This window comes from Capricornis sumatraensis, chromosome 1, assembly GCF_032405125.1.
Source record: "Capricornis sumatraensis isolate serow.1 chromosome 1, serow.2, whole genome shotgun sequence".
Lineage (NCBI taxonomy): Eukaryota > Metazoa > Chordata > Mammalia > Artiodactyla > Bovidae > Capricornis > Capricornis sumatraensis.
In genome coordinates this window covers 233,422,236-233,447,312 of record NC_091069.1, presented here as the reverse complement: position 1 = coordinate 233,447,312, position 25,077 = coordinate 233,422,236, and the positions used below count along the sequence as shown (strand labels likewise).

Here is a 25,077-nt window from a genome sequence, read left to right as displayed (position 1 = left end):
GATGGGGAAACAGTGGAAATAGTGTCAGACTTTATTTTGGGGGGGCTCCAGAATCACTGCAGATGGTGACTGGAGCCATGAAATTAAAAGACGCTTACTCCTTGGAAAGAAAGTTATGACCAACCTAGATAGCATATTCAAAAGCAGAGACATTACTTTGCCAACAAAGGTCCATCTAGTCAGGGCTATGGTTTTTCCAGTAGTCGTGTATGGATGTGAGAGTTGGACTGTGACGAAGGCTGAGCACTGAAGAATTGATGCTTTTGAACTGTGGTGTCGGAGAGGACTGTTGAGAGTCCCTTGGACTGCAAAGAAATCCAACTAGTCCATTCTAAAGGAGATCAGCCCTGGTGATCTTTGGAAGGAATGATCCTAAAGCTGAAACTCCAGTACTTTGGCCACCTCATGGGAAGAGTTGACTCATTGGAAAAGACTCTGATGCTGGGAGGGATTGGGGGCAGGAGGAGAAGGGGATGACCGAGGATGAGATGGCTGGATGGCATCACTGATTCTATGGATGTGAGCTTGAGTGAACTCCGGGAGTTGGTGATGGACAGGGAGGCCTGGCGTGCTGCGATTCATGGGGTCGCAAGGAGTCGGACACGACTGAGCCACTGAACTGTATAGAGATAAGGAATGATTTAATTTTACTTTTTTACATTTGGCTGTCCAGTTTTCCCAGCACCATTTGTTGAAGAGACTGTCTTTCCAACATTGGGTAGTCTTGCCTCCTTTGTCAGAGATTAATTGGCGGTAGGTGCATGGGCTTATTTCTTGGTTTTTGTCCTGTTCCACTGATATATATTTCTATTTTTGTGTTAGTACATACTGTTTAAAAACCACATCTAAATGCTACAATAGGAAATGCAGAAGTGTTCTCTGAAAGCAGATAGTAACAACCATGCAGAGAGTCAGGATCTATCCTTCTCCCTTTTCAAGTTGACACTTTCACCTTTTGGGTGTGCTGTGCTGTTCAACTCACTGTCTAATGGAACACAAAAGTCGTTGTCAGTGAGATATTACTTTATAATTTCTGAGTCCATGTTTGATCCAGATAGTCACATCTATTAATAGCTGAAAGATTTACCAAGCTCTGATGACCAGTAATATGAAATGGGATTTTTAGATTTGTTAGAAAAGGTAGAAAGGATAAGAAAAGAAGCTAGTCAGGATTAGGTTACAGAATCAACTCTAGCTAGTGTAAGCAGAAAGAGATTTAATAAAAGATTTTAAGTGACTTACATAGAATTGTTGGAAAGACTGAAGGAACAGACTTTAGTAAAACTTTTAAGTGCTCAGTCGCTTTAGTTGTGTCCTGACTCTTTACGACCCTAAGGACTGTAGCCCGCCAGGCTCCTCTGTCCATGGGACTCTCCAGCAAGAATAGTGGAGTGTGTTGCCATTTCCTTCTCCAGGGGATCTTCCTAACCCAGGGATTGAACCCATATCTCTTACGTCTCCTGCATTGGCAAGTAGGTTCTTTACCATGGGCACCATCTGGGAAGCCCTTAAACTTTCAAAAATAATATTCAAAAGCCACATTGCATTGGGGCCATGAAGGGGGTTACCACCTCTTTTAGGATCAGAAAGGTGCCTGAAAAATTAGGAAATTGTAACTTTTAGCTGCTAGTCTTTAGAACCTTGTCACCTGTGCCATGATCAGAAATCTGCCACTGTTAGGAAACAGCCGGCGACAAGTAAACGGTTGTCACTGCTGCTGGCTCATGCTGCTGCTGTCACGCACACGACCTGTGTGACAGAATGGATGCTGTGTGTCCTTCCTGATATCTGTGAAACCTGTGACTGGATACCAGGACTGCAGCAAGTGCTGCTATAGAAAACCTGGGCATCTCCATGACAGTGCTTACTAGTAGAAGCAACCTAAATGCCACCTCCATTCTCTTTTGTCCTCCAAATTTCCAGAGTGCATCTAATTGATGGAATTTAAATCACAGCCACAACCCTAACTGCACGAGAGGCTGGGAAATGTAGTTTTTAGCTTTCTAGTCTCTGCAGTACAGGAAGTCATACTGACCCACCATATCTACCACAGATGCAGACCCTGATTTTGCTGAAGGCCAGCCATCACCACGTAGGCTGCAGATAAATTGAGAAAGATTGCAAGTAATACCATGAAATAATGTTGAGAAGCTTAGAAGTGTTTGTATTTTAGTATATTTTTATTGTTTTATAATGAAACATTAAAAAATAGCTGAAATTGGTTCTCCACCTGTATGATGAATTTAATGGTCTGTGTATGCCCAAAGTTTCCTGACATTATTACCACAGAGGTGGCTCCATGGTAAAGAATCTGCCTGCCAATGTGGGAGTTGTGGGTTCGATCCCTGGGTCAAGAAGATCCCCTGGGGAAGGAAATGGCACCCCACCCTAGTATTCTTGCCTGGGAACTCCCATGGACAGAGGAGCCTGGCAGGCTACAGTCCATGGAGTTGCAAAGAGTTGGACCCAACTGAGCGACTGAACACACACATCCACACACACAGTATTATTAATAGAGCTTCCCAGGTGGCTCAGTGGCAAAGAGTCGGACATGATTTAGTGACTAAACAACAACAAATATTATTAGTGTTCTTGGGAGTTATAGTAAAGAAATAGGTTCAGAAGCCAAACTGCAGATTCAGGCTGTGAGTAGGAGGGGAAGAATTGGAGCAGAGATTATAGAATAAGTTTTCCAGATGCTTGCCTTTTAAGGAGCAGTAGTTTTTTGTTTGTTTATTTTTCGACCAATGCACTTATTTATATACAATAATTTACTAGAACCGGTGAGACCCTATGAAAATATCATATGTAGGACAAGTATAATCTTCTCAAGTTCCTCATTTCTTTGTGTGTAGCTTAATATAAAGAGTGTGCTGTTAAAATAATCTTTTTGTTTAGAGATATATGGAGTGCAGCATAATTTTTGTCAATTCTCTAAACATTAATTACTACACTTTCGATTTTTTAAAATAATTTGGCAATTAATTATTTTGACTAATGCCAGTTACTGCTGTAGTTTGGAGGTACAGTTTAAAGACTCGAAAGTTGACTTAACATATTAGCGTGGTCGATTGGTGATCTAGCATTGATTAGATGATTTTACTTTATTTTGAACAGCAGGGACAGATATTCAAAGATTATGACAACTTTTCTATGAAGTGATGTTGAGCGCATTTTATATTTTATATATTCTGTAGAATTTGAATTTTTACTTATTCTGAGTAAATATCTAATACTGTCACTTTCATTGGATTCTGCAGAGAAAATAATCCCGTTTCCCTCTTAAAAAGATGGGTGGCGGAATATGTGTACATTTATACAGTGTAGTTTCTCAAGTTGCGCCGGTGTGAATGAAATAGCAACATGTTCAAGGGCAATGATTTAGTATTCCAGATTCCCTCATTAGATATGGAGCATGTTTATTATGATTTTAATTCCGAATTTGTTTACATTGCAAGCCCTTTATGGTGACCTAGGTGGATTTTCTGCTAAAAAAAAAAAACAACCTTCAAACCCTCTGGATTGTACAGAGTGGAGGCATAAAAGGAAAGACTTAAAAGAGAAGGTCGAAAATAATGAAAATGAAATTGTTGGGCAGTGTGCTAGAGTGAGAGGGAGGAAACGGGGATGAGAGAACACAGTCGAGGGATGAGCTGTGGATAATAGGGACAGACATGTAATCTTTTGAGGAAGAGGAGAATGGATGGATACAAATTCAGGTATACATTATTTTTGCTTTTTAGGAAACTAGTGAATTTGTAAAGGCCAACCCATATTGGGCAATTTAGGGGTCTTTTAAAAGATTAGATTCCTTTATTTTGACTTGAAATGAATATGTTTATTCTGTGACATGGTAACTTGATTTTTTTTCTAATCTCTCAGTGATGAACTAAATAACAGTATCTTACTGATGCTCTTCCATTGATTTTTCTAATTTTACTTAATTTTACTTTTAATTTTTGAGAAGTATGTTTTATTCAGTGGACTTACTCAGGACTTAAGTAGGAGAGACAACCTCCCAGATGGCTCTGAGGGACTTTTCCCTGATTTTTCTAATTTTAATTAAAAATCATTTGTGTATTGAGTTTTTCACAGGTACTTAAGTTTCTGATAAACTTCTTTAAAATAAATTGGTTCAAATGGCCTTTGGTTTTAAAGTTGGTAAGCAGAAAGAGACCTGAGTTTATCCAGCCCAGACTTTTGTCAGGAAAACTTGTTCTTCCCAGGTTTATCTGAAGGCATTTGGCCACTTAGTACCAAAGGTAATACGGAAAGCTTAGTTTCATGATTCTCAGGGAAATGCTCTTTCCCTAATGCCTACCACCTTTTTTCCTAATTTAGTACAGTGGTGTCTGATTTCAGCACCCGCTTCTCACAAGAACTTTAAAACTAGTCTTACTTGATTCTTTAATATTCATTCAGCACATATTTCTCAGTAGTTGACAGTCACTATTTGAGATCCTGAAATGAGGTAGCTAAGAACTCCCTAAGAATGAGGGAATCAGATATAAAAATGAAGAGTTTCAGATAGTGGTAAATGCTATCAAGAAAACAGAGAAATAGAATACAATAGCAGGAAAATCCCATGGACGGAGGAACCTGGTAGGCTGCAGTCCATGGGGTCGCTAAGAGTCGGAGACGGCTGAGCGACTTCACTTTCACTTTTCACTTTTCATGCATTGGAGAAGGAAATCACTCCAGTGTTCTTGCCTGGAGAATCCCAGGGATGGTGGAGCCTGATGGGCTGCCGTCTAAGGGATCGCACAGAGTCAGACACGACTGAAGCGACTTAGCAGCAGCGGCGGCAGCAGCAGGATTATTTATTGTAGATAGAATAGTACGGACGGGTTTCTCTGAGGAAGTGGCATTTGCGCGGAGACCTGAATGAGAGGAAGAGACAGCCCTATGAAGATGGGTTGGAGGACTCCAGACAGAGGTCCTAAGCTTGAACAAGTTTGACATGGTTGATGAATGGAAAGAGGGTGAACACTGGGGAGAGTGGGAGGAGAAGAGGTCAAAGAGAGGACAGTTGAGTGGGGCTGGATAGACCAAGAGAATTTAGAAATGGATTGACTTCTGTTCTCTGTTTAGTTGCTCAGGAAGAATCTGAGTCTGATTCTTTGTGACCCTGTCCACAAGATTTTTCAGGCAAGAATACTGGTGTGGGTTGCCGTTTCCTCCTCCAGGGGATCTTCCCAATTCAGGGAGCAAACCTGCGTCTCCTGAATTCCTGGTGGATTCTTTACCCTCTGAGCCACTGGGAAGCCCCGGTGAAGTCAGATGGTATTGGAGTAGGGGAGTGATTGATCTGAATATTGTGTTTAAAAGATCACACTCCTTGCTGAAGAGTGAATTGTAGGATTATACTGATGAAGGCAAGGAGAAGTGGTTTCATTTGGGATTTATTATGGAGTTCTGCTGGATTTACTGATGGACTGGATGTGGGAGTGGGAAGTATGGGGAGCAGGTGAGAGAAAGAGAGGAAGATGATGGTAGACTGGGCAAAACTGGGTTTTAGGGGAGGAAGTCAGATGGTTTGTTTGGGACTTACAAAATTGGAGAACTCTACTGGATATTCAAAGAGGCAGTTGAATATTCACATCTAGTGTTGAGGAGGAGAAATCAGGCCTGGAAATGACCTCAGGCCTCTGAGAGGCATGGGCATTAACACCATATACTGAAGGAATTTGCTTAGGGAAAGAAGACAAGGTGGCCCAGAACTGAGCCCTGAGGCACTGCAACATTTAGAGGTGAGGAGGGAAAGAAGTCAGCAGAGGGCCAGTGATGTAGGAAGAAAGCTAGAAATACTGTGTTGTCGAAGCCAAGAAAAAAATGAGTTTTAAGGAGAGATGTTAGCCTTCACTTTATTAAACAGTGCTGCCAGATCAGGTATGATGAGGACAGAGCAATATCCTTGCATTTGGCAATATGAAAGGCATTGGTGACCCTCCCTAGAGCAGCTTCATTGTCGTCATGGAGTTAAAAGCTGATTGGACGGAAGAATGAATGGAAGGTGTGGAATTAGAAACAGTGACTGTAGATGTTTGCTTTTGAGAAGTTTTGCTGTGAAAGGGAGTCTAGAAATGGAATGATGTCATGAGGGGGAGGTGGAATCAAAGGAGATTTTTTTTCTTTTTTGTGCTGTTTTTACAATTGGGAAATACCAGAGTTTATTTATGACCTGATGGTAATGATCCAGTAGAGAGGACAATTAATGATACAGGAAAGAGGGATTAGTTGTGGAGACAAGTCCTTGGGGTGGTGCCAGTGGGACGGGATGAGAGCACAAGTCGGGGGCATTGCTCTTTCCTGGGACCAGGGATCCAGTGGTATAACATGATCTCACATGCCTCTTTACACACAGCTCCTCCCCTCCGTCTCACCAGACTATTTTATAGCAAGTTTATTATCTTTCTGTAATCACTAATACTATTCTCTGTGCTATATCTTAAATGTTCTTTTTCATTTAATGCATCCCATATAAAGTTTAGCATGAAGCAGCTGGTGATATTTAACACCAGTTTTAATTTTTGTGCCAACAGGTGAAGCGAAAAATTTATTGCCATATCTTGGACCCAACAAGATGAGAGATTGTTTCTGCACCATAAATTTGGACCAGGAAGAAGTTTATCGTACCCAAGTTGTTGAAAAATCTTTAAGGTTTGTAAAAAAATTAGTAAATTATCACTAATATGATATATATTGAATGATAACTTTTATATGTTTTCCTGACTGTTATCATCAAGAAGTTTTTTCTTCATCTGAAACTTTTATTTTCCTTTTAGTTTCTGAATTACAGAATCTCAGAGTTTGAAGGAGCCTTAATGTTCATTGAGCTGGACCAAATCCATTATGCTTAGTTCCTCCTGACAATTATTTTTGACAAGTCGTCATCTGGCATTTGCTTAATGTTCCAGTGACCAAGGATTTCACTGCCTCCTAAGCAGCCTGTTAGGTCTTAAAACTATTCTGACTCTTGGAAAGCTCTTAGATATAGTCGGTTAATGTCTATCAAAAGGAAAACCTACTCGCTGGGCGCTATTTATTCATACATCCACGAAAACAAGATGGACGCAGTACTTGCTTTCATGTGGCTTTTCATTGCCTCAAAAATGTATCTTCCTTTTAATTGTTCCTAATTCTGTCATTGGATATATGGGGAACAAGTTTAATCCATCTTTCACATGATAGTCTTTGAAGTTTTTGGAAACAACCACCAATACCTCAGTTTTTTTCTCTAGGCTAAATTTTGCCCACTTATTTGAAATTTTCTCAAAGTACATCATAATTTTATTTTTCTTGAGAATAAATTATCCCTTAACGTTTATATAAGTCACTTAACTAAGCAGTGCACTGTAAGGGAATGAGCTCTTAGGTAGATTTCTCATTTTTTGGAAGTGTAGTAGCACTGCAAGAGTATCATAGTAAATTCTAATTCATAAAATTGAAATGTGCCACCTCTTCCCTTTAATAGTGTTTGTGGATATAATTCTAATGCAGAGCTGTGCTGGAGGGATACAGTCTTGTCCAGAGATGAAAGTTAAAATAAGGGAATCAGGAGTTGTTGGAATGAACATATGATGGATGAAATATTTAGTAGCCCAAGAAGATTTGAATATACTTCACATCTTTAATCATAAATCACCTGCCATGTTTTATTAGAATTCTGTAATTTACATAAATGATGAAACTGAGTCACCAAAAGACTGAATAACTTGCACATTTAATAAAGGAAGTTAGAAGCAAAACTGAGATTGGAACCTGAAACTGTTTGTTTCTTAATGTATGTTGATTACATATCACATAAAAATCAGTGATATATAAAACTAGTAATTTTCAATAAGTTGAATACTTGTTTAGTTTCTACTACATAGCCTCGTAAATGAGGAACTAAAATTAGCTTACTTTTTGTTTTAAACCCTTGCCTTGCCAGGTATTTGTGTTGGGGAAAATGATAAAACCAGTTGTTTTTGCTGCTGCTGCTGCTTAGTCCCTCAGACATGCCCAACTCTTTGCCACTCCCTGGACTGTAGCCCACCAGGCTCCTCTGTCCATGGGGATTCTCCAAGGCAAGAATACTGGAGTGGGGTGCCATGCCCTCCTCCAGGGCATCTTCCCCACCCAGGGATCGAGCCCAGGTCTCCCGCATTGCAGGTGGATTCTTTACTGACTGAGCCACCAGGGAAGCTCAAGAATACTAGAGTGGGTGGCCTGTCCCTTCTCCAGGGGATCTTCCCGACCCAGAAATCAAACCGGGGTCTCCAGCACTGCAGGCGGAGTCTTCACCAGCTGAGCTACCTGTCCACCTTAAGTTATTTTTCTAGATTCATAGCCACTTGGAAGCTATTTTAAGGCTGTCAATGGTTACCTTAGGTCATTCCAATACAATTAGACTAGATGTTTTTTGGATTCTAGGTGCCTCCTAGCATTCTTGAGAAACAGGGTGAAAGAATCTGTAGTATGAACCCTTGCTCACCTTGCTTTCATTTCAGTGTTTCTACTCTTCTGAATGTTGTGATAAGCTGTTAAGTCAAAAGACAGTAGATATCATTTAGATCTGTTATGGGTTCTGAATCTTACAGTTTTTATAGGTAGTCTGGTTATAAAATTTCATAGCAGGTAAGTAGGAGTCACATATGAAACCCATAACTCCTAAATCTCTGTCTCAGTCCTTTTGAGAAGTAGGAGATCTATAAACACACCGAGTAGCAATACTTCTCGTACCTTGTGCTTCTCTTCCCCCACCAGGGATTTCCTTGGGGGTGATACGCATAATCATAGGTCAGTGGTAACAGTAAAGTGTAAGTCTTGTCACGGCTCCTCACCAACCTAACAACCTAACTTTTCTCAAATGGATTGATTAGTTAACTTACTTATTTATAAAATAAAGACGTGGGCACCCAGATGTGGGGATTAGGTTGTTGAGATTGTGATGATACAGTGATACAGGTGACTTAGTGAATAATTTTCATCTTGTTCTTATTTGGCTTTAGAATGTGTTTTAAAAATAGTATTTGAGAGTGGATACATGATATATAAAGGAAATTAATCAATTTTATAATTTTTTATAAAGTGACAAAAAGAAGAAAAATACCTACACGTCTTTGCCTAACAGTTGTTTTATATTAACTTCTGTGTTGAGACTAATTAAAAAGATTATTTGGAAAGACCAATTTTTAAAAGTTTATTTTGGTTACAATTTGAAGTGTAGTTGTAGTGAAGAATTTGAAGTGAAAAATATATTGACAGAAGTTGACCAGGTTTTGTAATAACTGAGAAGCTGAGTCAACTGTTTCCTGGATAGGGTCAGAAATTACTTCTTTAAGAGTCATTTGGGCTTCCCTGGTAGCTCAGCTAGTAAAGAATCCTCCTGCAATGCCAGAGGCTCCGGTTTAATTCCTGGGTTGGGAAGATCCCCTCGGGGAGGGCATGGCAACCCACTCCAGTATTCTTATCTGGAGAATCCCCATGGACAGAGGAGCCTGGAGGGCTACAGTCCATGGGGTGGCAAAGAGTCGCACGCACCTGAGCGACTAAGCACAGCACAGCACAAGAGACATTTAGTTTGCACTTCATCTTCTTTTTAAGTTGTGACATCCTGAAGAGATTGTAATTTATGGTGACATTTTTTACATACCTTTTTAATTCTTTAAACATTACCAGGAAAGAGGTACTCTTGATAAAGGATGTTGACTAGTGTTTCAGAGATTCATGTCTTACTAGGAAAACTTAAATATCAAAATAGCATTTTTACAGTGAACTTAGAAAAGCTCTTTCGTAGGAGAAAATCTTAGCAATTTGGGGGAAGGCAAAGATTTCTTTACTTAGGTGCCAAAAGCATCAATCATAAAAGAGGAGAAATAATAAATCGGATTTTGTCAAAATCAGAGCCTTCTGCCCTTTAACAGATACTGTCAAGAAAATGAAATGGCAGGCCACACCTGGTATAAAATGTTCTGACAAAGGACTTGTGTCCAGAATTTATTTAAAAAAAAAACAAAACCGATGAGAAAGCAGACAAATCTTTTAAAACATGTGGCGGAGACTCTAGCAGTTCCTATATACAAATGGGCAACAAGCACATGAAAAGATATTCAACATCCTTATTCATAAAGGAAATATAGTCTGTATATTTCTGTCTCTATGCGTCTTGAACATAATGTGTCATGATAGAAATCGGATCACTGGTTCCCATGACAGTATGGAGGGAATGAGTATGCATGGGAACTTGCTAGGGAGATGGAATGTTCTTTATCTTGATTAGGGTAGAGATTACACAGGTGTAAGCATTTATCATGTCATTCACTGGAATAGCTAATTTTTTTTCAAAATTACTTTTTAATTGATGTATAGTTGAGTTATAATGTTGTAGAGTAGCTAATTTAAAAAAACTTCCCATAGCAAAAGTTGACAATGATGTGGAACAGCTGGAGCTGTCATACATTGCTGGTAGGAGTGTAAAATAGTATAGCCACATTGGAAACAGTCTGACAGTTTCTCATAAATTAAAAATTCACCTACCTTTTAACTCAGCAATTCTATTTTTAGTTACCTCTCCAAAAGAACTGAAAGCATTAAAGAGCTTTATAAAAATGTTCATAGCCACCTTATTTTTGATAGCCTGAACTGGAAACAACTCAGATGACATTACTAGGAGAATAGACTGTGGAATATTCAACAGTCAATATTCAACAATTCAATATTCTGTTGTCCCAACAATTAGAAGAAATGAACTAAAGATAAATGCAGCAAAATGGAAAATAATCTCATAGGTATTAAACTGAGTGAAAGAAGCTGGATGCAAGTGTACATATTATTTGATTTCATTTATAGGAAATCTTACAATAGATCTTTAATGACGGAAATCAGATCACTGGTTGCCTGTGGCAGGTATGATGGAGTAACTGCAGAGAAACAAGAGGGAACTTTGTGGGGAGTTAGAATGTTCCTATATTTTGATTGGGATGGATGCTACACAGGTTTAGAAATTTATCACAAGTCAGTAACCTCTGTACTTTAAGTTACATGTTATATGGTTTGTACCTCAATAAAGCTGATTAAAAATAGCCTAATTTAGTTTTTAAAAATATGTTTTAAAGAACATTTTACATAACCATATTCATTTTAGGTATTATATATTATTGTGATTTGCATATTTTTGAGATAATAGTGTGAATGACACTGTCCTCAGCTCTCAACTGTGTCCACTTTAAGGTGAGCATGACCTCAGGCAATTACTGGATCTTCTGCCCACAGGACTCCAGAAAATCTGTTTGTTCCGAGCCCAACCTGGCAGTCAAGGTCCTTTCAGAAATTCAGCTTAGTTTGTACAGGGCTTACTTGAAACTTAGTATAGAGAATTATTTTGGAATTCTTGATGTTTTTCTTTATGGTTTAATTTGTTAAACATATGAGGACACTGTTGAGTTTAAATTTAATGAGCTTTCCCTCTTTTCTCTCTAGCCCATTTTTCAGTGAAGAATTTTATTTTGAGATTCCAAGAACTTTCCAGTATTTGTCTTTCTATGTTTATGATAAGAATGTTTTACAAAGAGACCTTCGTATAGGTATGTACCATTCATAATTATCTTTTAATCACAACATTGGTGTTTATATTCATTCTTTTTCTAAGTATAAAGTATTGAAAACAACAGAATAATATACTCTCAAACTTCTAATCCTTCCCTGTAGACTTCATGTTCATTTGCAGATCTGACTTTTAATTTGTATGCTCAACTTGGGCGACACTTTGTCAGGGAATTGACATGACCATTTTCCCTCTAGTCATGGTGCCATATATTCCTATAATGCCTGATGGGTCCCTTTTCTGTAGTATTCATTATACTTGTTCATCAGTTTGTTGTTTAACATCTAGATGCACTAGTTGAATATATATATTTATGAAGGCAGAGACTGTCACTCCCAGAGTGCCTTAAATTTGGTGAATGATCAGTACAAGAATCATTGAATGATTCAAAGAATGTTTTTATACAAAGATCACAGTATTTGATCCCTACCACAGAACAGCTGTTTTTGAAGTGTTCCTAATAGAAGTAATAATAATTCACTTTAATCTGATCACATGTTTTCTCTCTGGCTGTATTGGTGACCAGTAACTCTGTTTCTTGAATAATTTCCTGAGGTACGATCCGTGAGCATCAACTTGGACAGAACTAACTGGCCACATATGTGTCACATTTGTGGCCTTTGCACCACTGTCTCTGAATAACAGGTAGAGGTCTTTCATTTACACACATTACTTTCTCTCTTTAGTGCCCTCAATTTCATCATCTCCATCTCTCCTTTCCAGTTTCAAATATGCTCATCACCTGCAGTTTAAATGATTAAGCTTTATTTAACTTTGACCTCTTGACTACCATCTAATTTGTTTCTGCTTTTACTGTTGAACTCCTGAACAAGTGATTTATATCTTTCTGCTTACTACTTATTTTCTTTTTAAATCACTGTAACCTGACTTCATTTTTGAAGTTTACCAAAATCATTTAAAAATACCTTTTTAAAAACAGTAATATTTTTTCTTAATTCTAAAATTATTACATGTTTTAAGGTACTGGTAATGATTCTGCCTAAGAATAGCTACAGTTAATGATTTGTGTCTTCTCATTCTTTACTTCATGCATTTAATTATTATACTGTATTGTTTATTCAGTTTTTTTTTCCTCTTTGACTTAATTTACATTCCCTCAAACATGACATGGGCATAATCATTTCACTGTACCTTGGAAATTATCACTGAAAATTTGTTCTTGGATATTATTGAAAATTTTTTTCCTGACTTGATCAGTGAAAGTAATACTTGATTCTTTAAAACCTGTATTTTCTGATTACTAGTGAATTTGAGGAATTTTTATATGTTTATTGGTCTTTTACATTTTTCTTCTGTGAATTAGTTAGTTCTTTTGCTTATTTTTCTTTTGGGTGGAATTTTATTTATTCTTATGCCTCCATATTTGATAAATACGTTAACTTTTGTCAACTATATGCATAGCAAATACTTTTCTTCTGTCGCAGAAGGCATTTCATAGTTTTCACACCTCATCTGCCTCTGTGTCACATTAGACTCTTTGGATTGCTTATTCAACTTGTTGAAAGCCAAGGAAAAGGCAGTTTAATAATATTGTATTTTCCTAATTATCTTCCTTCTGACTTCTTCTTTACTTATATGTAGACTTTTCTCTGTCCAGCAAACCCTTAATTATAGATCATCCCAAGGCTCCATCCTTAAATACTTGTCTATGGTATACAAAAGGTGGGAATATTAAGGTGAATAAATTTCAAGTTGCTCCCAGGTTATCTGGCTGGTTAACACTAATATATTTAATAAGGTCTGTACTGGAGGTAGGAACAAAGTACTTGGGAGCATAGAGGAAAGAAGAGTTAATTGTTTGGTGAAGAATTAACAGAGACTACCTAGGTAGGAAAAGAAAGAAGTTTCAAGATAATAGGGATTAGCAGAAGCAGAGAAGAAAAGGTGAGTTGTATTTGTGGTGTATCTGCTGATATATGTAAATTACTTAGGCCAAGGTTGGTAGAACGTGAATCTGGGAATGTAAATTGGACCAAGTTGTGATGGACACTTAAAGCCGTGCTAAGGAATTTGGACTTTACTCTGTAGACAATTTAACCTTTTAAGAATCAGGAACCTTTTAAAAATTATGTGTAACTGTATATACGAATATACTTGTGTATTTTAACAACTTCCTGTGGTCTGAACAATAATAAACTCAGTGTCCATAGATTACATATTTAAAATGTGTATACATATATATCAGAGAAGGCGATGGCACCCCACTCCAGTACTCTTGCCTGGAAAATCCCATGGATGGAGGAGCCTGGTGGGCTGCAGTCCTTGGGGTTGTGAAGAGTCGGACATGACTGAGTGACTTCCCTTTCACTTTTCACTTTCATGCTTTGGAGAAGGAAATGGCAACCCACGCCAGTGTTCTTGCCTGGAGAATCCCAGGGACTGGGGAGCCTGGTGGGCTGCCGTCTATGGGGTCACATAGAGTAGGACATGACTGAAGCGACTTAGCATACATATATATAACTATATATACACATATTTTTAAAGTATGAAAAATCTGCTTTAAATATATCATGTATGATTTATGTTTTAGAATAGAGATTAGAGGCAGGGAGGCCATCAAAGAGGCTGTTATCAGATGAGATGAATAGGGCAATGGCAGTGGAAATGCAGATGAGGGAATGTCCTTCATAGGAATAGCTTCACATGGGATTTAGGGACTGAGGAGATAAAGGGGGGATATAAGAAAGGAAAGAGTTAAAAATAATCTTGTTTTAATAGCTGTCATTAACTGAGATAAAGAGCATTCAGGATGAGAAAGGGAGAGGATGACTTTGGTTACAAATGGTTAAACTTGCATTACCTGGGGAGCATCTTGGTGGACATGTTTGTTGATTGTTGGAAACACAGATCTGAAGCTCACAGAAAAAATCTGAATTTGATGTTTGGAGATGTGATATTGAGAATCATTAGCATTATGTGAAACTTGAAGCCTCTGTCGGAATGAATGAAATTGCCCTAGGAGCACTTCTGGAGGCTTACAGGGGAAATGAGGCCTTAGTGAAGATTGATAAGTGTATCAGGAAGATTGGAAGAGAGAGAGGAGGGAAAGCAAGAAGATCTCTTAATGGAAAGACAAGATTTGATAGAGGCTTTTGGTGATTATTAACAACACTTGAGAGAGTGTGTATCTTTGATTGACTACTGTGACTTTTTAAGAAAATGTTTTGTAATTTTCACTATCTGTTTACTCATAGTCATCATATAGTATTTCTTGAAAAGGCCTTTAGTTGAGGTTTATAATTATCTCCAAAAATTGCTTTTTTTAAAAAAAATTTATTTTTTAAAGTAAAAATCAATCTTTTGTGGAGTGGTATCAGAAGGTCATAACTTGCTGTAGGAACTGTAAAAAAAAAATCTTAACTAAATGTAGAAATTTTTGTTTTTTCTTTTATTAAAGTAAACAAAGGACGTATGTAGCCTTTAAAATTGGAAGGTAATCTTGATATTTTCATTTATTTTATAAGTCTTTGCCCAGTTGTAGGCTAAATAGTACCATAGCATTTTCTGAGAATTAAATTTGAGCTAAAGTTGAGAGAACCATCTTTTTAACTTCAGAGGATCTAAGAATGTGTACTGGTTGGATAGCTTTAAGAGCTTATTTGTTTTTTATTTTTAATTGTTCAGTGATATATGGAGAACTTTTCTGGTGGTCCAGGGTTTAAGAACCTGCCTGCCAGTGCAGGGGACATGGGTTCGATCCCTGGTCCTGGAAGATCCCATGTGCCTCAGAGCAGCTAAGCACATGTGCCACAACTGCTGAGCCCACAGACTCTAGAGCCTGAGTTCCAGCTCCACAACAGAAGCCAGTGCACTGAGAAACCTGTGCTCCGGAGCTAGAGAGTAGCCCCTGCTTGCTGCAACTAAAGTGAAGGAAAGCCTGTGTGCAGCAAAAGATCCAGTGCGGCCAAAAATAAATAAATCAGTTAACTAATTTTAAAAAAGAAACTGGCATCTAAACCCTGATTAGATGTTATTTTGAGATACTAGTCTGCCATCTTCTTAGTTTGCCGCCTTTCCAAATAAAGTTGTTATTCCTTAGGAAAAAAAAAAAAAAGAATATTTTTCTTTTTGTAAAATTTTTAGTTATAATATTACAGACAATTAAGTTTGGTCACTGACTGCCCACCCCACCCCCGGTCCCCTTCCTGGAAGTAACAACTGTTATTAATATGGGGCATAATTTTTTGTATTAGAAACTTTTATATGCCAGAACAGTTAGGATGAAAACTGATTATAGATTAATTGAAAACTTGAGACCTAGGAACCATGTTACAAAAATATAGGAAATTGTAAAAGTAAGGCTTTGAAAGTCATTGTGTGATGTGTTGTCCTATGATATAGTGTCTTCTTCCCTTAAAAGCGAGAAGAAGAGAAGAGAAAAACTTGTTAAGAAAAAATTCCATTTCCAGTAAGGATCCTAGTAATATTAAACATATACATTTTACCTCCTAATGTATATTTTCTAATTATTTTAGTTTTCAGAGGGATCTAGGCTCAAACAATTGAACCATGGTAGACTGGTTAACTTGTATTTCTTACCTCTTGATTCAGAATGTTGTAAGAGAATTTCGCTAGGATATCAGAGACCTGAATTCCATTTATGACTCTTACCACTCACTGGCTTTGTGACCTTAAGCAAGTCACTGTACCTTCTTAGGCCTCGTTCACCTATAAAATGAGGTTGGGTTTAAGACAGCTAATGTGTTTTTCAACATTAGAATTGTCATTTCTGCTGGCACTTACTTAGCTCTTAGGTCAAACCTACTGTTTAAATAGCTTAAGGCTACACTTTTGTGTCTGTTTGCATAGGAACTGTATCAGTTATCTATTGCTACATAACAAATCACCCTAATACTTAGAGGCTTAATTTGGCAATCCTGTATTTGCTCATGATCCTGCAGGTCATCAGTTTGGGCCAGGCTCAGTGGGGTGGCTCTTCTGCTGGTCTTACCTGGAGTCAGTAACATGCAGTTACTTAATTGACTGGGCTGAATGATCTGATCTATGTGTCTGACGGCTGGTGCTGGCATGTGCTCCCCCTCCAAATGATGTTGAGGGCAAGTCCTACTGCACATGCGTATTAAGACTACTGGCATTACATTTGCTGGTATCCATTGGCAAAAGTAAGTGGCATAGCCACACTCAGAGTCACTGCTGGAGGAGATAACACAATGGCACAGACCAGGGAAGTATGATTTTTTTGAAAGCCGTTAATATACCAGTCTGCCACAGAGACCAAAAGGAATCATTCTAAACCCTGTACACTAAGGTACCTAAGTGTTGCCTGTTACTGATACTGCCAGAATTTGTTCAGTCCTCTGGTTTTTTTTCATCTTATATAGGAAGTCACACTTATCCCTACATTTATCTACCCTTTCATCATTTCTACTTGTAATCAAGTAGGAACAAGGCCATCAGGATGTTGCCAGTTAGTGATCTGTATCAGGATGAAATTTCTAAGAATATGTTACATCTAAAAATGGGGCCCTAGTAGAACACAGTTTTTATGAATGGTAAGAAAATGCTGCCTAGAAGTGGTACTGGAAAGCTAAGAATATATATATATATTTACTTAGAGACCAACAAAGATGGTTTCTGTGTCCACAGTTCCTTCATTTCTTTTTGTGTTTTCTCTCCTTGTCTGATTTTAAGAAACTGATACAGCATCTTGTATATAAATGTGTGTATATCTGGTCTAAACTTTTTCTGTCTATGAGTTTGTCAGTATAGTGGGGAAATGAAATAGTACCTTTAAATAATGTGTTTTGTATTTGGTTCCTGGGTTGACTGGTTAATTATTTACTTGTTTATTTTAATTTTATTTTTTTGAGTTTTAGAGCCAAGCAAATGTTTAGTCAAAAGTTCTATTCCTAAGAGATTTTTCCCAGTTTAAGCAAACTGTTGAAATGACTACTCCATAAATTATACATGATTTTACCATATACTTCCTTAAGTAAACAGTGTTTCCCAAAGACATAAATTAGCTGTCAGATAGAGAATAGGACTGGATAAAAGTTATTTTCAAAAGAGCCCAGGTCCTCAAAGTTGTGTCAAGAAACATGGTTTCCAGACATACCTAGTGTGAAGCACTGGGGGTTATTTGTTTATTTTTGATGTTGCTGATCTCATAGCTAGTGAAATAATGAGTTACCTTTGTTTAAAATAGTAAACATTAAAACACTGTTGGAGACCATAAGGATGCACAGAATAAGTTTTTAAGATCATTGGAACTGAATGTTGTTACAGAGGAGGTAAATGAGATGTAGAGTTTAAATAAATCCCCCGAGATCACAGAGCTAATAAGTAACAGAATTGACAGTCAGGTGAGAATTACTGTCTGTTGGAAGAACCTGAACAGGAGCACCTAGGTTTTGAAATCGGGCTCTAGCACTCGTTAGTGTGCAGGTTTTAGTATCATTCAGCTTTCCTCATCTGTACTATACCATCTACCCCCAAGATTGCTACGAAGATTAAACAACATGTGTAAGAATGTTTACTCCCCGGTAGATATTCAGTAAATTTTGGCTTTTCTTTTCAGTTCGGTGCTCATTCCGCTATAATCAGGCTGCTTACATTTTGTATTTAATAGCTGCTGTATAACTTGTTTAACTAAGGATAGCTCACAACAAGAATGAGGAATGATTTTTTAGGTCTTACTTGTATTTCAGAAACTTGTTCCTCCTCTCCCTGTTCCTTTCTTCCTTCTCTGAAGTCCCTTCTCCTTTACCCTCCAACCTTTCTCATTCATTCATTTATTTATTTACCTTCCCTCCTTCCCTTTGTAACTCCTCTCTGTCCTGTTTGATTCCCTAGGGCTGATGACGTTTCTTTTTCAAGTGTTATATTGCCCAGTGAAATGCTGAATGTGTTGGCTGGTATCCTAATACCTAATGACTTCAAATATTTTTCTTTGTTTTTCTGTCATGCTTTGTCAGTTTCTTTGACTTCTTGAGATCCTATGCTCTTCTCTGCTTCTTTGGACTGATTAGTCTCATGCAACCAAATCTTTACATTTTACAAATTGATACCTTAAAAGGAACTTGATAAGAGTAAGAGCTGGGAATAAAATTGCAGGTTTTTCTCAACTTAACAACAAATGGCAAAAACAACAACAACAACAACAAATGGCTTATTTATACAGCTAGTCAGAAAAGGGTTTTTCTCCCAGAGGATACGAACCGTTCAGTTCTTTTGTGACAGTGAGTACCATGGACACATGAGACGTAAAGTAAGAGAAGAGGGTCCTTGCTTCCGGGCTTTTTTTTTTTTTTAACCTTTGAACTAACTTTTGGTTAGGCACTTGTAACAAAGATGTATTTCCACTGATCTGTGTTGTGAGTCATAAATAGAACAGGTATTTCTTAAATTTCTACTCTAGTTTTTAGAAGCATTATTGGTTAAGTAGTACTCTTGCCTGGAAAATCCCATGGACGGAGGAGCCTGGTGGGCTGCAGTCCGTGGGATCGCAAAGAGTCGGACACGACTGAGCGACTTCACTTTCACTTTTCACTTTCATGCATTGGAGAAGGAAATGGCAGCCCACTCCAGTGTTCTTGCCTGGAGAATACCAGGGACGGGGGAGCTGGGTGGGCTGCTGTCTATGGGTTCGCACAGAGTCGGACACGACTGAAGCGACTTAGCAGCAGCAGCAGCAGACTTTGGTTGAAGAATTCTGGAAATCAGCTTGCCATTTAAAATATAGTGTCATTGTGATTATTTGTTCAATGAGTAAATGAATCCATCAAACCAGTACATTTCCCAAAAAACTTTTTTTTTTTAATGGGCGTGGGTTGCCATGCCCTCCTCCAGGGGTTCTTCCCAACCTAGGGATCAAACCTGTGTCTTCCTGTGGCTCCTGCGTTGCAGGTGGATTCTTTACTGCTGAGCCACCAGGGAAGCCCCTAAAAAGCCTTTTTTTTAAGTTGAGGGCTTGCTTTATTGATGTTTGGATGTATTGTACATGCACACATATGTACACTTACATACATATTCATAAATTATGTATAAAACTAAAAATCCCGGAAATTGTCGAATAGGGTCTATATGGTTACTTTTTAATTAATAGCTTTATAGATGTGTTATATACATGCCATAGAACTTACCCTTCTAAAGCATGTAGTGCCATGGTTTTACGTATATTCACAGAGTTGTGCAACCATTACTACTAATCTAATTCCAGAATAAAATTTTAAAGACAATTTTTCTGCGTTTGCTTTCTTGTTATGTCTTTTCTTTCCACTTGATACACTAAAATTGATATATCTTGACAGAAAACATTTTTTTTTTTTTACTGTTTTCCATAAGTTTTCAAATGTTGAACTGAAAGACCAAGCTAGGTCATAAGTGAAAGGATATGAAGTATAATTTGGGCACTTAAATGAAAATTTTTATTTGGTAAAATCAAAGAAAGTGAGCTATTTTTTACTTTAACGTATATCCTTTGTTGAAGTTTTTATGTTGAATGTTGGAATAAATTGTCAGTCATATGCAAAACTATCTACTTCTTAAAACTTGAATTGAGGAAGGAAATGCTTTGTAACCAACATGGCAAATACTTCATTATAATAAGAACATTTCTGTTTCTTCCTCTCATACTACTTTGTTCTTTGCTCTGTGTCTGTTTCTGAGACATAGAAACTCTTTAGGGAACTGCTTTGATTTTTTTTTTTTTTTAAATGCATTGAAGCAACATAAGGCAGTGTTTACAATGTTTTGATAAAATCAAATTTTCAGTAAAATTGTTTTACTCATAATTTCAAGTCAGTTTTCAAAATTATTAATGACCATATGATATTGTTATTTTCTGTTCTCTTAATTGGAGCTTATAAACTCTTATTAAGTGCAGATATGTCTGTTTAGACAAAACACAGTTTATTCATAGTGTTGAAGAATTGGGAGGATTAGTTTGCACAATCATTGTACAATCATTGTACATTGCTTTTTATACTGAATGTACTCTGGGTAAAAAAGTGAATCTGAATAAGTACTGAAAAGTGCAATTGTATATAAATACGACTGGGTTTGGTCTAATCCCCTAATTCAGAATGGCTCAGAGAAGGGTCAGCCAAATGGTAGAGGAAAATGAGGCACCTTTTCATTCTTTAAAATACAGAAAGTGCTTTATAAAAATGGATTTTGGTATTAGCAGATAAAAATTATTTCAAAATGTTTTTTTAATGTATTATATGTAATGGTGCTGATGATTATAGAAAATGTTTCCTCATTGTTTTACTTATTTATTATAGGAAAAGTAGCCATCAAAAAAGAAGACTTGTGTAACCACAGTGGCAAAGAAACTTGGTTTTCGCTACAGCCTGTTGATTCCAATTCAGAGGTTCAGGTAAATATTAAGGAATAAGTGATGGAAGAGATTGTCACTCACAGAAAAGAAGTGGAAAATGAACTGATTATACTCGTTCATACAGAGAGAGCTTCTCATACTTATTTTAAATTCTGGCACCATGCATTATACATCTCTGGTAACATAACTGGAAGAAAATGCCTTGCCACATGAAATCAAGAATAATGTATGTGTATGTGTTTGGGGGGTTTATATTAGGAGGACATTTGTTTCCCTGCCTTAGTTCTTTTGTTTGAGTCACAGTAGCAAATTAGTAATTTTTTTAGATGAGGAAGAAGTTTTAATGAAAAAGATATGTTTTATTAACTCAGAGGAGAATCCTTAGAACTGTGTGATTTCATCTGTTCTGATCAGGATGCTCTCTTTACTCTGGAATAAACTGGATTTGGGCCAGTGTTATTCATTCAAACCATGCCTAAGCCCACCATGGAGAGCCTTCATACCCACCGTGTTTCCTGTTGGTCACCTTTCTTTTTATTTGAAAGGATATCATTACTCATTTCAAAGCTGTTGCTTTAAATAAGAGATCTTTCCTCTTGCCGAAATGAGAGATCATAAAGATTCTGTGTGTGAGTTAAAGAAATATGTTCAGCTGTGTAGCTTAACTTTGTATTTGTTTCTGAAAAGTGTGAGCTGCTCTTCGAAATTGTTATTTCTATCTAAAGGGATCCTTTTTCTTTTTTTCTTGTTTATTTATAAAAATATGGTAAGGATTGTGAAATTGTTTCCCAAGGGCATAACTGCAAGCAGAATTCTTCCTCTCTTAAAAGAAGTTATAATTTGCCACTGTGACTCAAACTGAAGTTTAAGGCAAGAAAAAAAGTACTGCACGCACACCCACAGATGTTTGCAAATAAAGTGCCCGTGTCTCTGTTTCCTCATAACCTCTCAAGCATTCTGTTTGATTAAATTCTCAGAAAATTAAGTATTTTTTTTGCTAAAATGCCTTCTTAAGTATAAAATATAATCGAAACGTTTTTCCTTTCCTCACTCTATCCCATTTTAATGTTCTTTTCTTTACATTTGACAATAGCTTTTAATTCTTTTCCCAGTTATACTATTTGGTAAATGATCCAGGTGGGAGGCAATGTGATGATATGGAAAGGGTTTTAAACTTGAAGTGTAAAAATGTAGGTCCTAATTTTCATATGTGGTTATTTTACTGACCTTGAATTTTATTTCTGTAAAATGGGAATGAAAGTTACCATGTTGACTCAAATGATTATGAGAATTAAGTGAAATACCTTTAAGAGTACTTCAAAAGCTGTTAATAGCTATACAAATGTAAAATGTCTGTTTACCACTAGTCAGTCAGGTGTTTATTTCCCTGATATGCCTTTACCAGAAGGTAGACACGAACGTTTTGAAGTGCTTATTTTTCTCTTTAATAGGTGTAACAAACAAAGAAAGATATGGAAAAGACTTTGAGAATTGGTCTAAAAGGAAGTTTGAGGGCTGTTTTAAAATGTAGTTTATTAAAGTCCAGTGTTTTTCTTATGACTAATGTGATTTGTTAAAGGATTTAAGGGACCCAGCTCTCCAAAGTTAGTTATTTCTGTAGAATACTCTTTATATAATTATTGGAGACTTTTTATTTGATGGTGTATATTTAATGGTATGTCCAAAACATGAAAATCTGCAAATAGCATTTAACTGTTAGATATTGTTATATGTTTTATTTGCTATGAATTATTATCATGACCATGAGTTATTAACCTTTACAGTTCTTTTGTCTTAAATAATAGTTACTTTGTAAGATCCACTCACTATTTAAAATAAATTTTAGAAGGAAGAGTATTTCAATGGTTGGGAGGGATACGTAACACTGATCACATTAATTTGTATATTGGAAATATTGTTTGGCCCCAAAACAGATCTCGGAATATTAAATTAACCTTGTGAGTCAGAGAAAGATAGAAAAGCAGCTTGATTCATACAAATTCTATTTTGTTAATTTGTTTCTTGCATAAATTTTACAAAATTTCATAAAAATGTCATGGAAATAAGAGCAATTGGTGAAGCCTTAGGAGAAAGCAATGAGACAGGTTGAGTTCAGCAGGAATTTAAGCTAATAATTGCCATTAGTAATTAGAACAGCATATACCATGCACAGTACTAAGGACTTAATATATATTATTTAACTTAATCTTCAGATTAGCATTGTGAGTTGTAGGTAGCATTATGTCCATTTTACAGATGTGGAAAATGGACTCAGAGGTTAAATGATGTCTGCAAAGTTGCAAAACTATTAAGTGGTGGAGCCATGATTCCTATAAAGAGCTTATCTGAGTCTTAAATTCCTAACCACACTGTTTTACTGCCTTTCACTTTTCTGTACTGTTGGTCAGAAAAAGATTCCAACAGATTATTGGGAGAATCACTTAGGAAAATCTGAGTATAAGGCACTGAAGTGTACCAGATTAGCTCAAAGAAAAAGGGAAAGATGATAGAAAGTTCCTAGGGAGCTCCTTGGAGTATGATTATAGGAATTTTAATATGACCAATGAGAGCTAGAAAGTTGTCAGGCAGTTACAAAGGAGCTGCAGGTTCTTACTATAACAGACCAGATACAGTTCACATAGTCAGAATTGTTTTTGAGATTTCTCATAAAGTACACTAAAATATTGGGTGGTTTATTTTTTTTGGTTGACCGGTGCATAAAATAGCTGGCTTGCATTCGGCACCATGGCAAATAAATATATACTGCATAGACTTTCTCTCAATACAGCAGTAGGTACTGCAGAAGGGACACAGGAATGAAACCCACTGATGCATTTCTCCCTACTCATGTGTTCATTGTGCTCATTTGAGTATAAGTGCGTATTATTTAAATAGTGTTTTTTTCTTTCCCTTTTATTTTGTAAAGTGAATAGTTACTGTTTTCTGTTTCCCCTCTAGTTTTAATAACTATTCACTTTGCAAAATGAAGGAGAAAGAAAAAAATGATTTGATGATGGGATTCCATTGTATTCCTTTTATACATCTGATGAGACTATATGTCTCTCCCTTCTGCTTCTCTCCATAAACCCACTCTAATTTCTTACTGACAACTAAAAAAATGCCATATCAGTCTTTAAGCCTGTTTGACCATATGGCCCTGTCATGCTAAGGGCCGTAGTCAGGCCCTTAGACCCCTCACCCTAAGACCTCTAAGGTCTGACTCAGTTCTCTGTCACAGTTCAGAGAGAGAATATGGCAGATTTGGGTTAGCCCACTGCAGTCTAATTTGATATGATTGGGGAGTAAAGTTTTGGGGCTTGTCCTATAAGGAAAGGGTTTAGGGTTGAGGAAATGATTGATATCTGCTTCAAGGGAGATACTTGATTTCCTGGCTCCAATTGGTATTTGTACCCAAAAGAGTTGCTAAGTTATTGTTGCCTAAGGATCTTCAACTGTGCATGAGAACTTCACTCATTCTTCAGTAGATAGGATTCCTTTCAGTGCTAAAGTTCTAGGGAAGTAACATGCAGAAACATAATTTAGCCCTCAAATAAGAAGCTCCCTTAGTAGTAAGATGGATTTTATATCAAAACAATTCAAAAATTGCTAAGAACACTTAACCCCTTACCTTGAATTGTTTCCCAGATGCTTTATTAATTGCTGTTAATGTTAATTTTTTTCAGTTTTCTTTTCAAACATTCAAGATAAATAATAGTTCATGAGTGCATTTTTCTATACTTTTTTTTTTTTCCTTTTTTTGTTTTGTTTTGCAGCATTCCTCTGTGGCTTGAACTATTCTTTTCTCAACCTACTCTAACCTGCCTTCAGACTCCATCGTGGGTTGGAGGGAATGCATGGACAGCTCTCACTAATGTTTCTGTGTTACTGGGTCTGGTGGTCATTTTTCAGCCCTCTTCTTACATGGTCTTTGAGCAGCTTTTGGTATTGTTGACTGCTCCCTGTTTTATGAAGCATGTTCTTCCTTAATTTCTGGTCCTGGTTATCATCTTACTTCATTTGGTGTCGTTTCTCTGTATTCTTTGCCACCTAAACAAAGTTAGGTGTTGTGTTGGTACCCCTTCCTCTAAGTTCTCTTTTGTCTAAGGTGATCTGCAGCCATGCTTTTAAAGCTGTTTGGTCCTGGAGTTCACCACAAGCTCTTTAAGTA

General features: G+C 37.0%; 1 protein-coding gene across 1 annotated transcript in view; it reads left to right on the top strand.

Moving 5' to 3' along the window:
• The window catches only part of RASA2 (RAS p21 protein activator 2), a 121,332-nt gene that overhangs the window by 20,685 nt on the left and 75,570 nt on the right, over positions 1–25,077 (top strand). Inside the window, exons 2-4 of the mRNA XM_068974270.1 lie at positions 6,543–6,660; positions 11,464–11,567; positions 20,854–20,948. Of these exons, the coding sequence (XP_068830371.1) occupies positions 6,543–6,660; positions 11,464–11,567; positions 20,854–20,948 (317 nt within the window). The remainder of the gene's footprint in view (positions 1–6,542; positions 6,661–11,463; positions 11,568–20,853; positions 20,949–25,077) is intronic.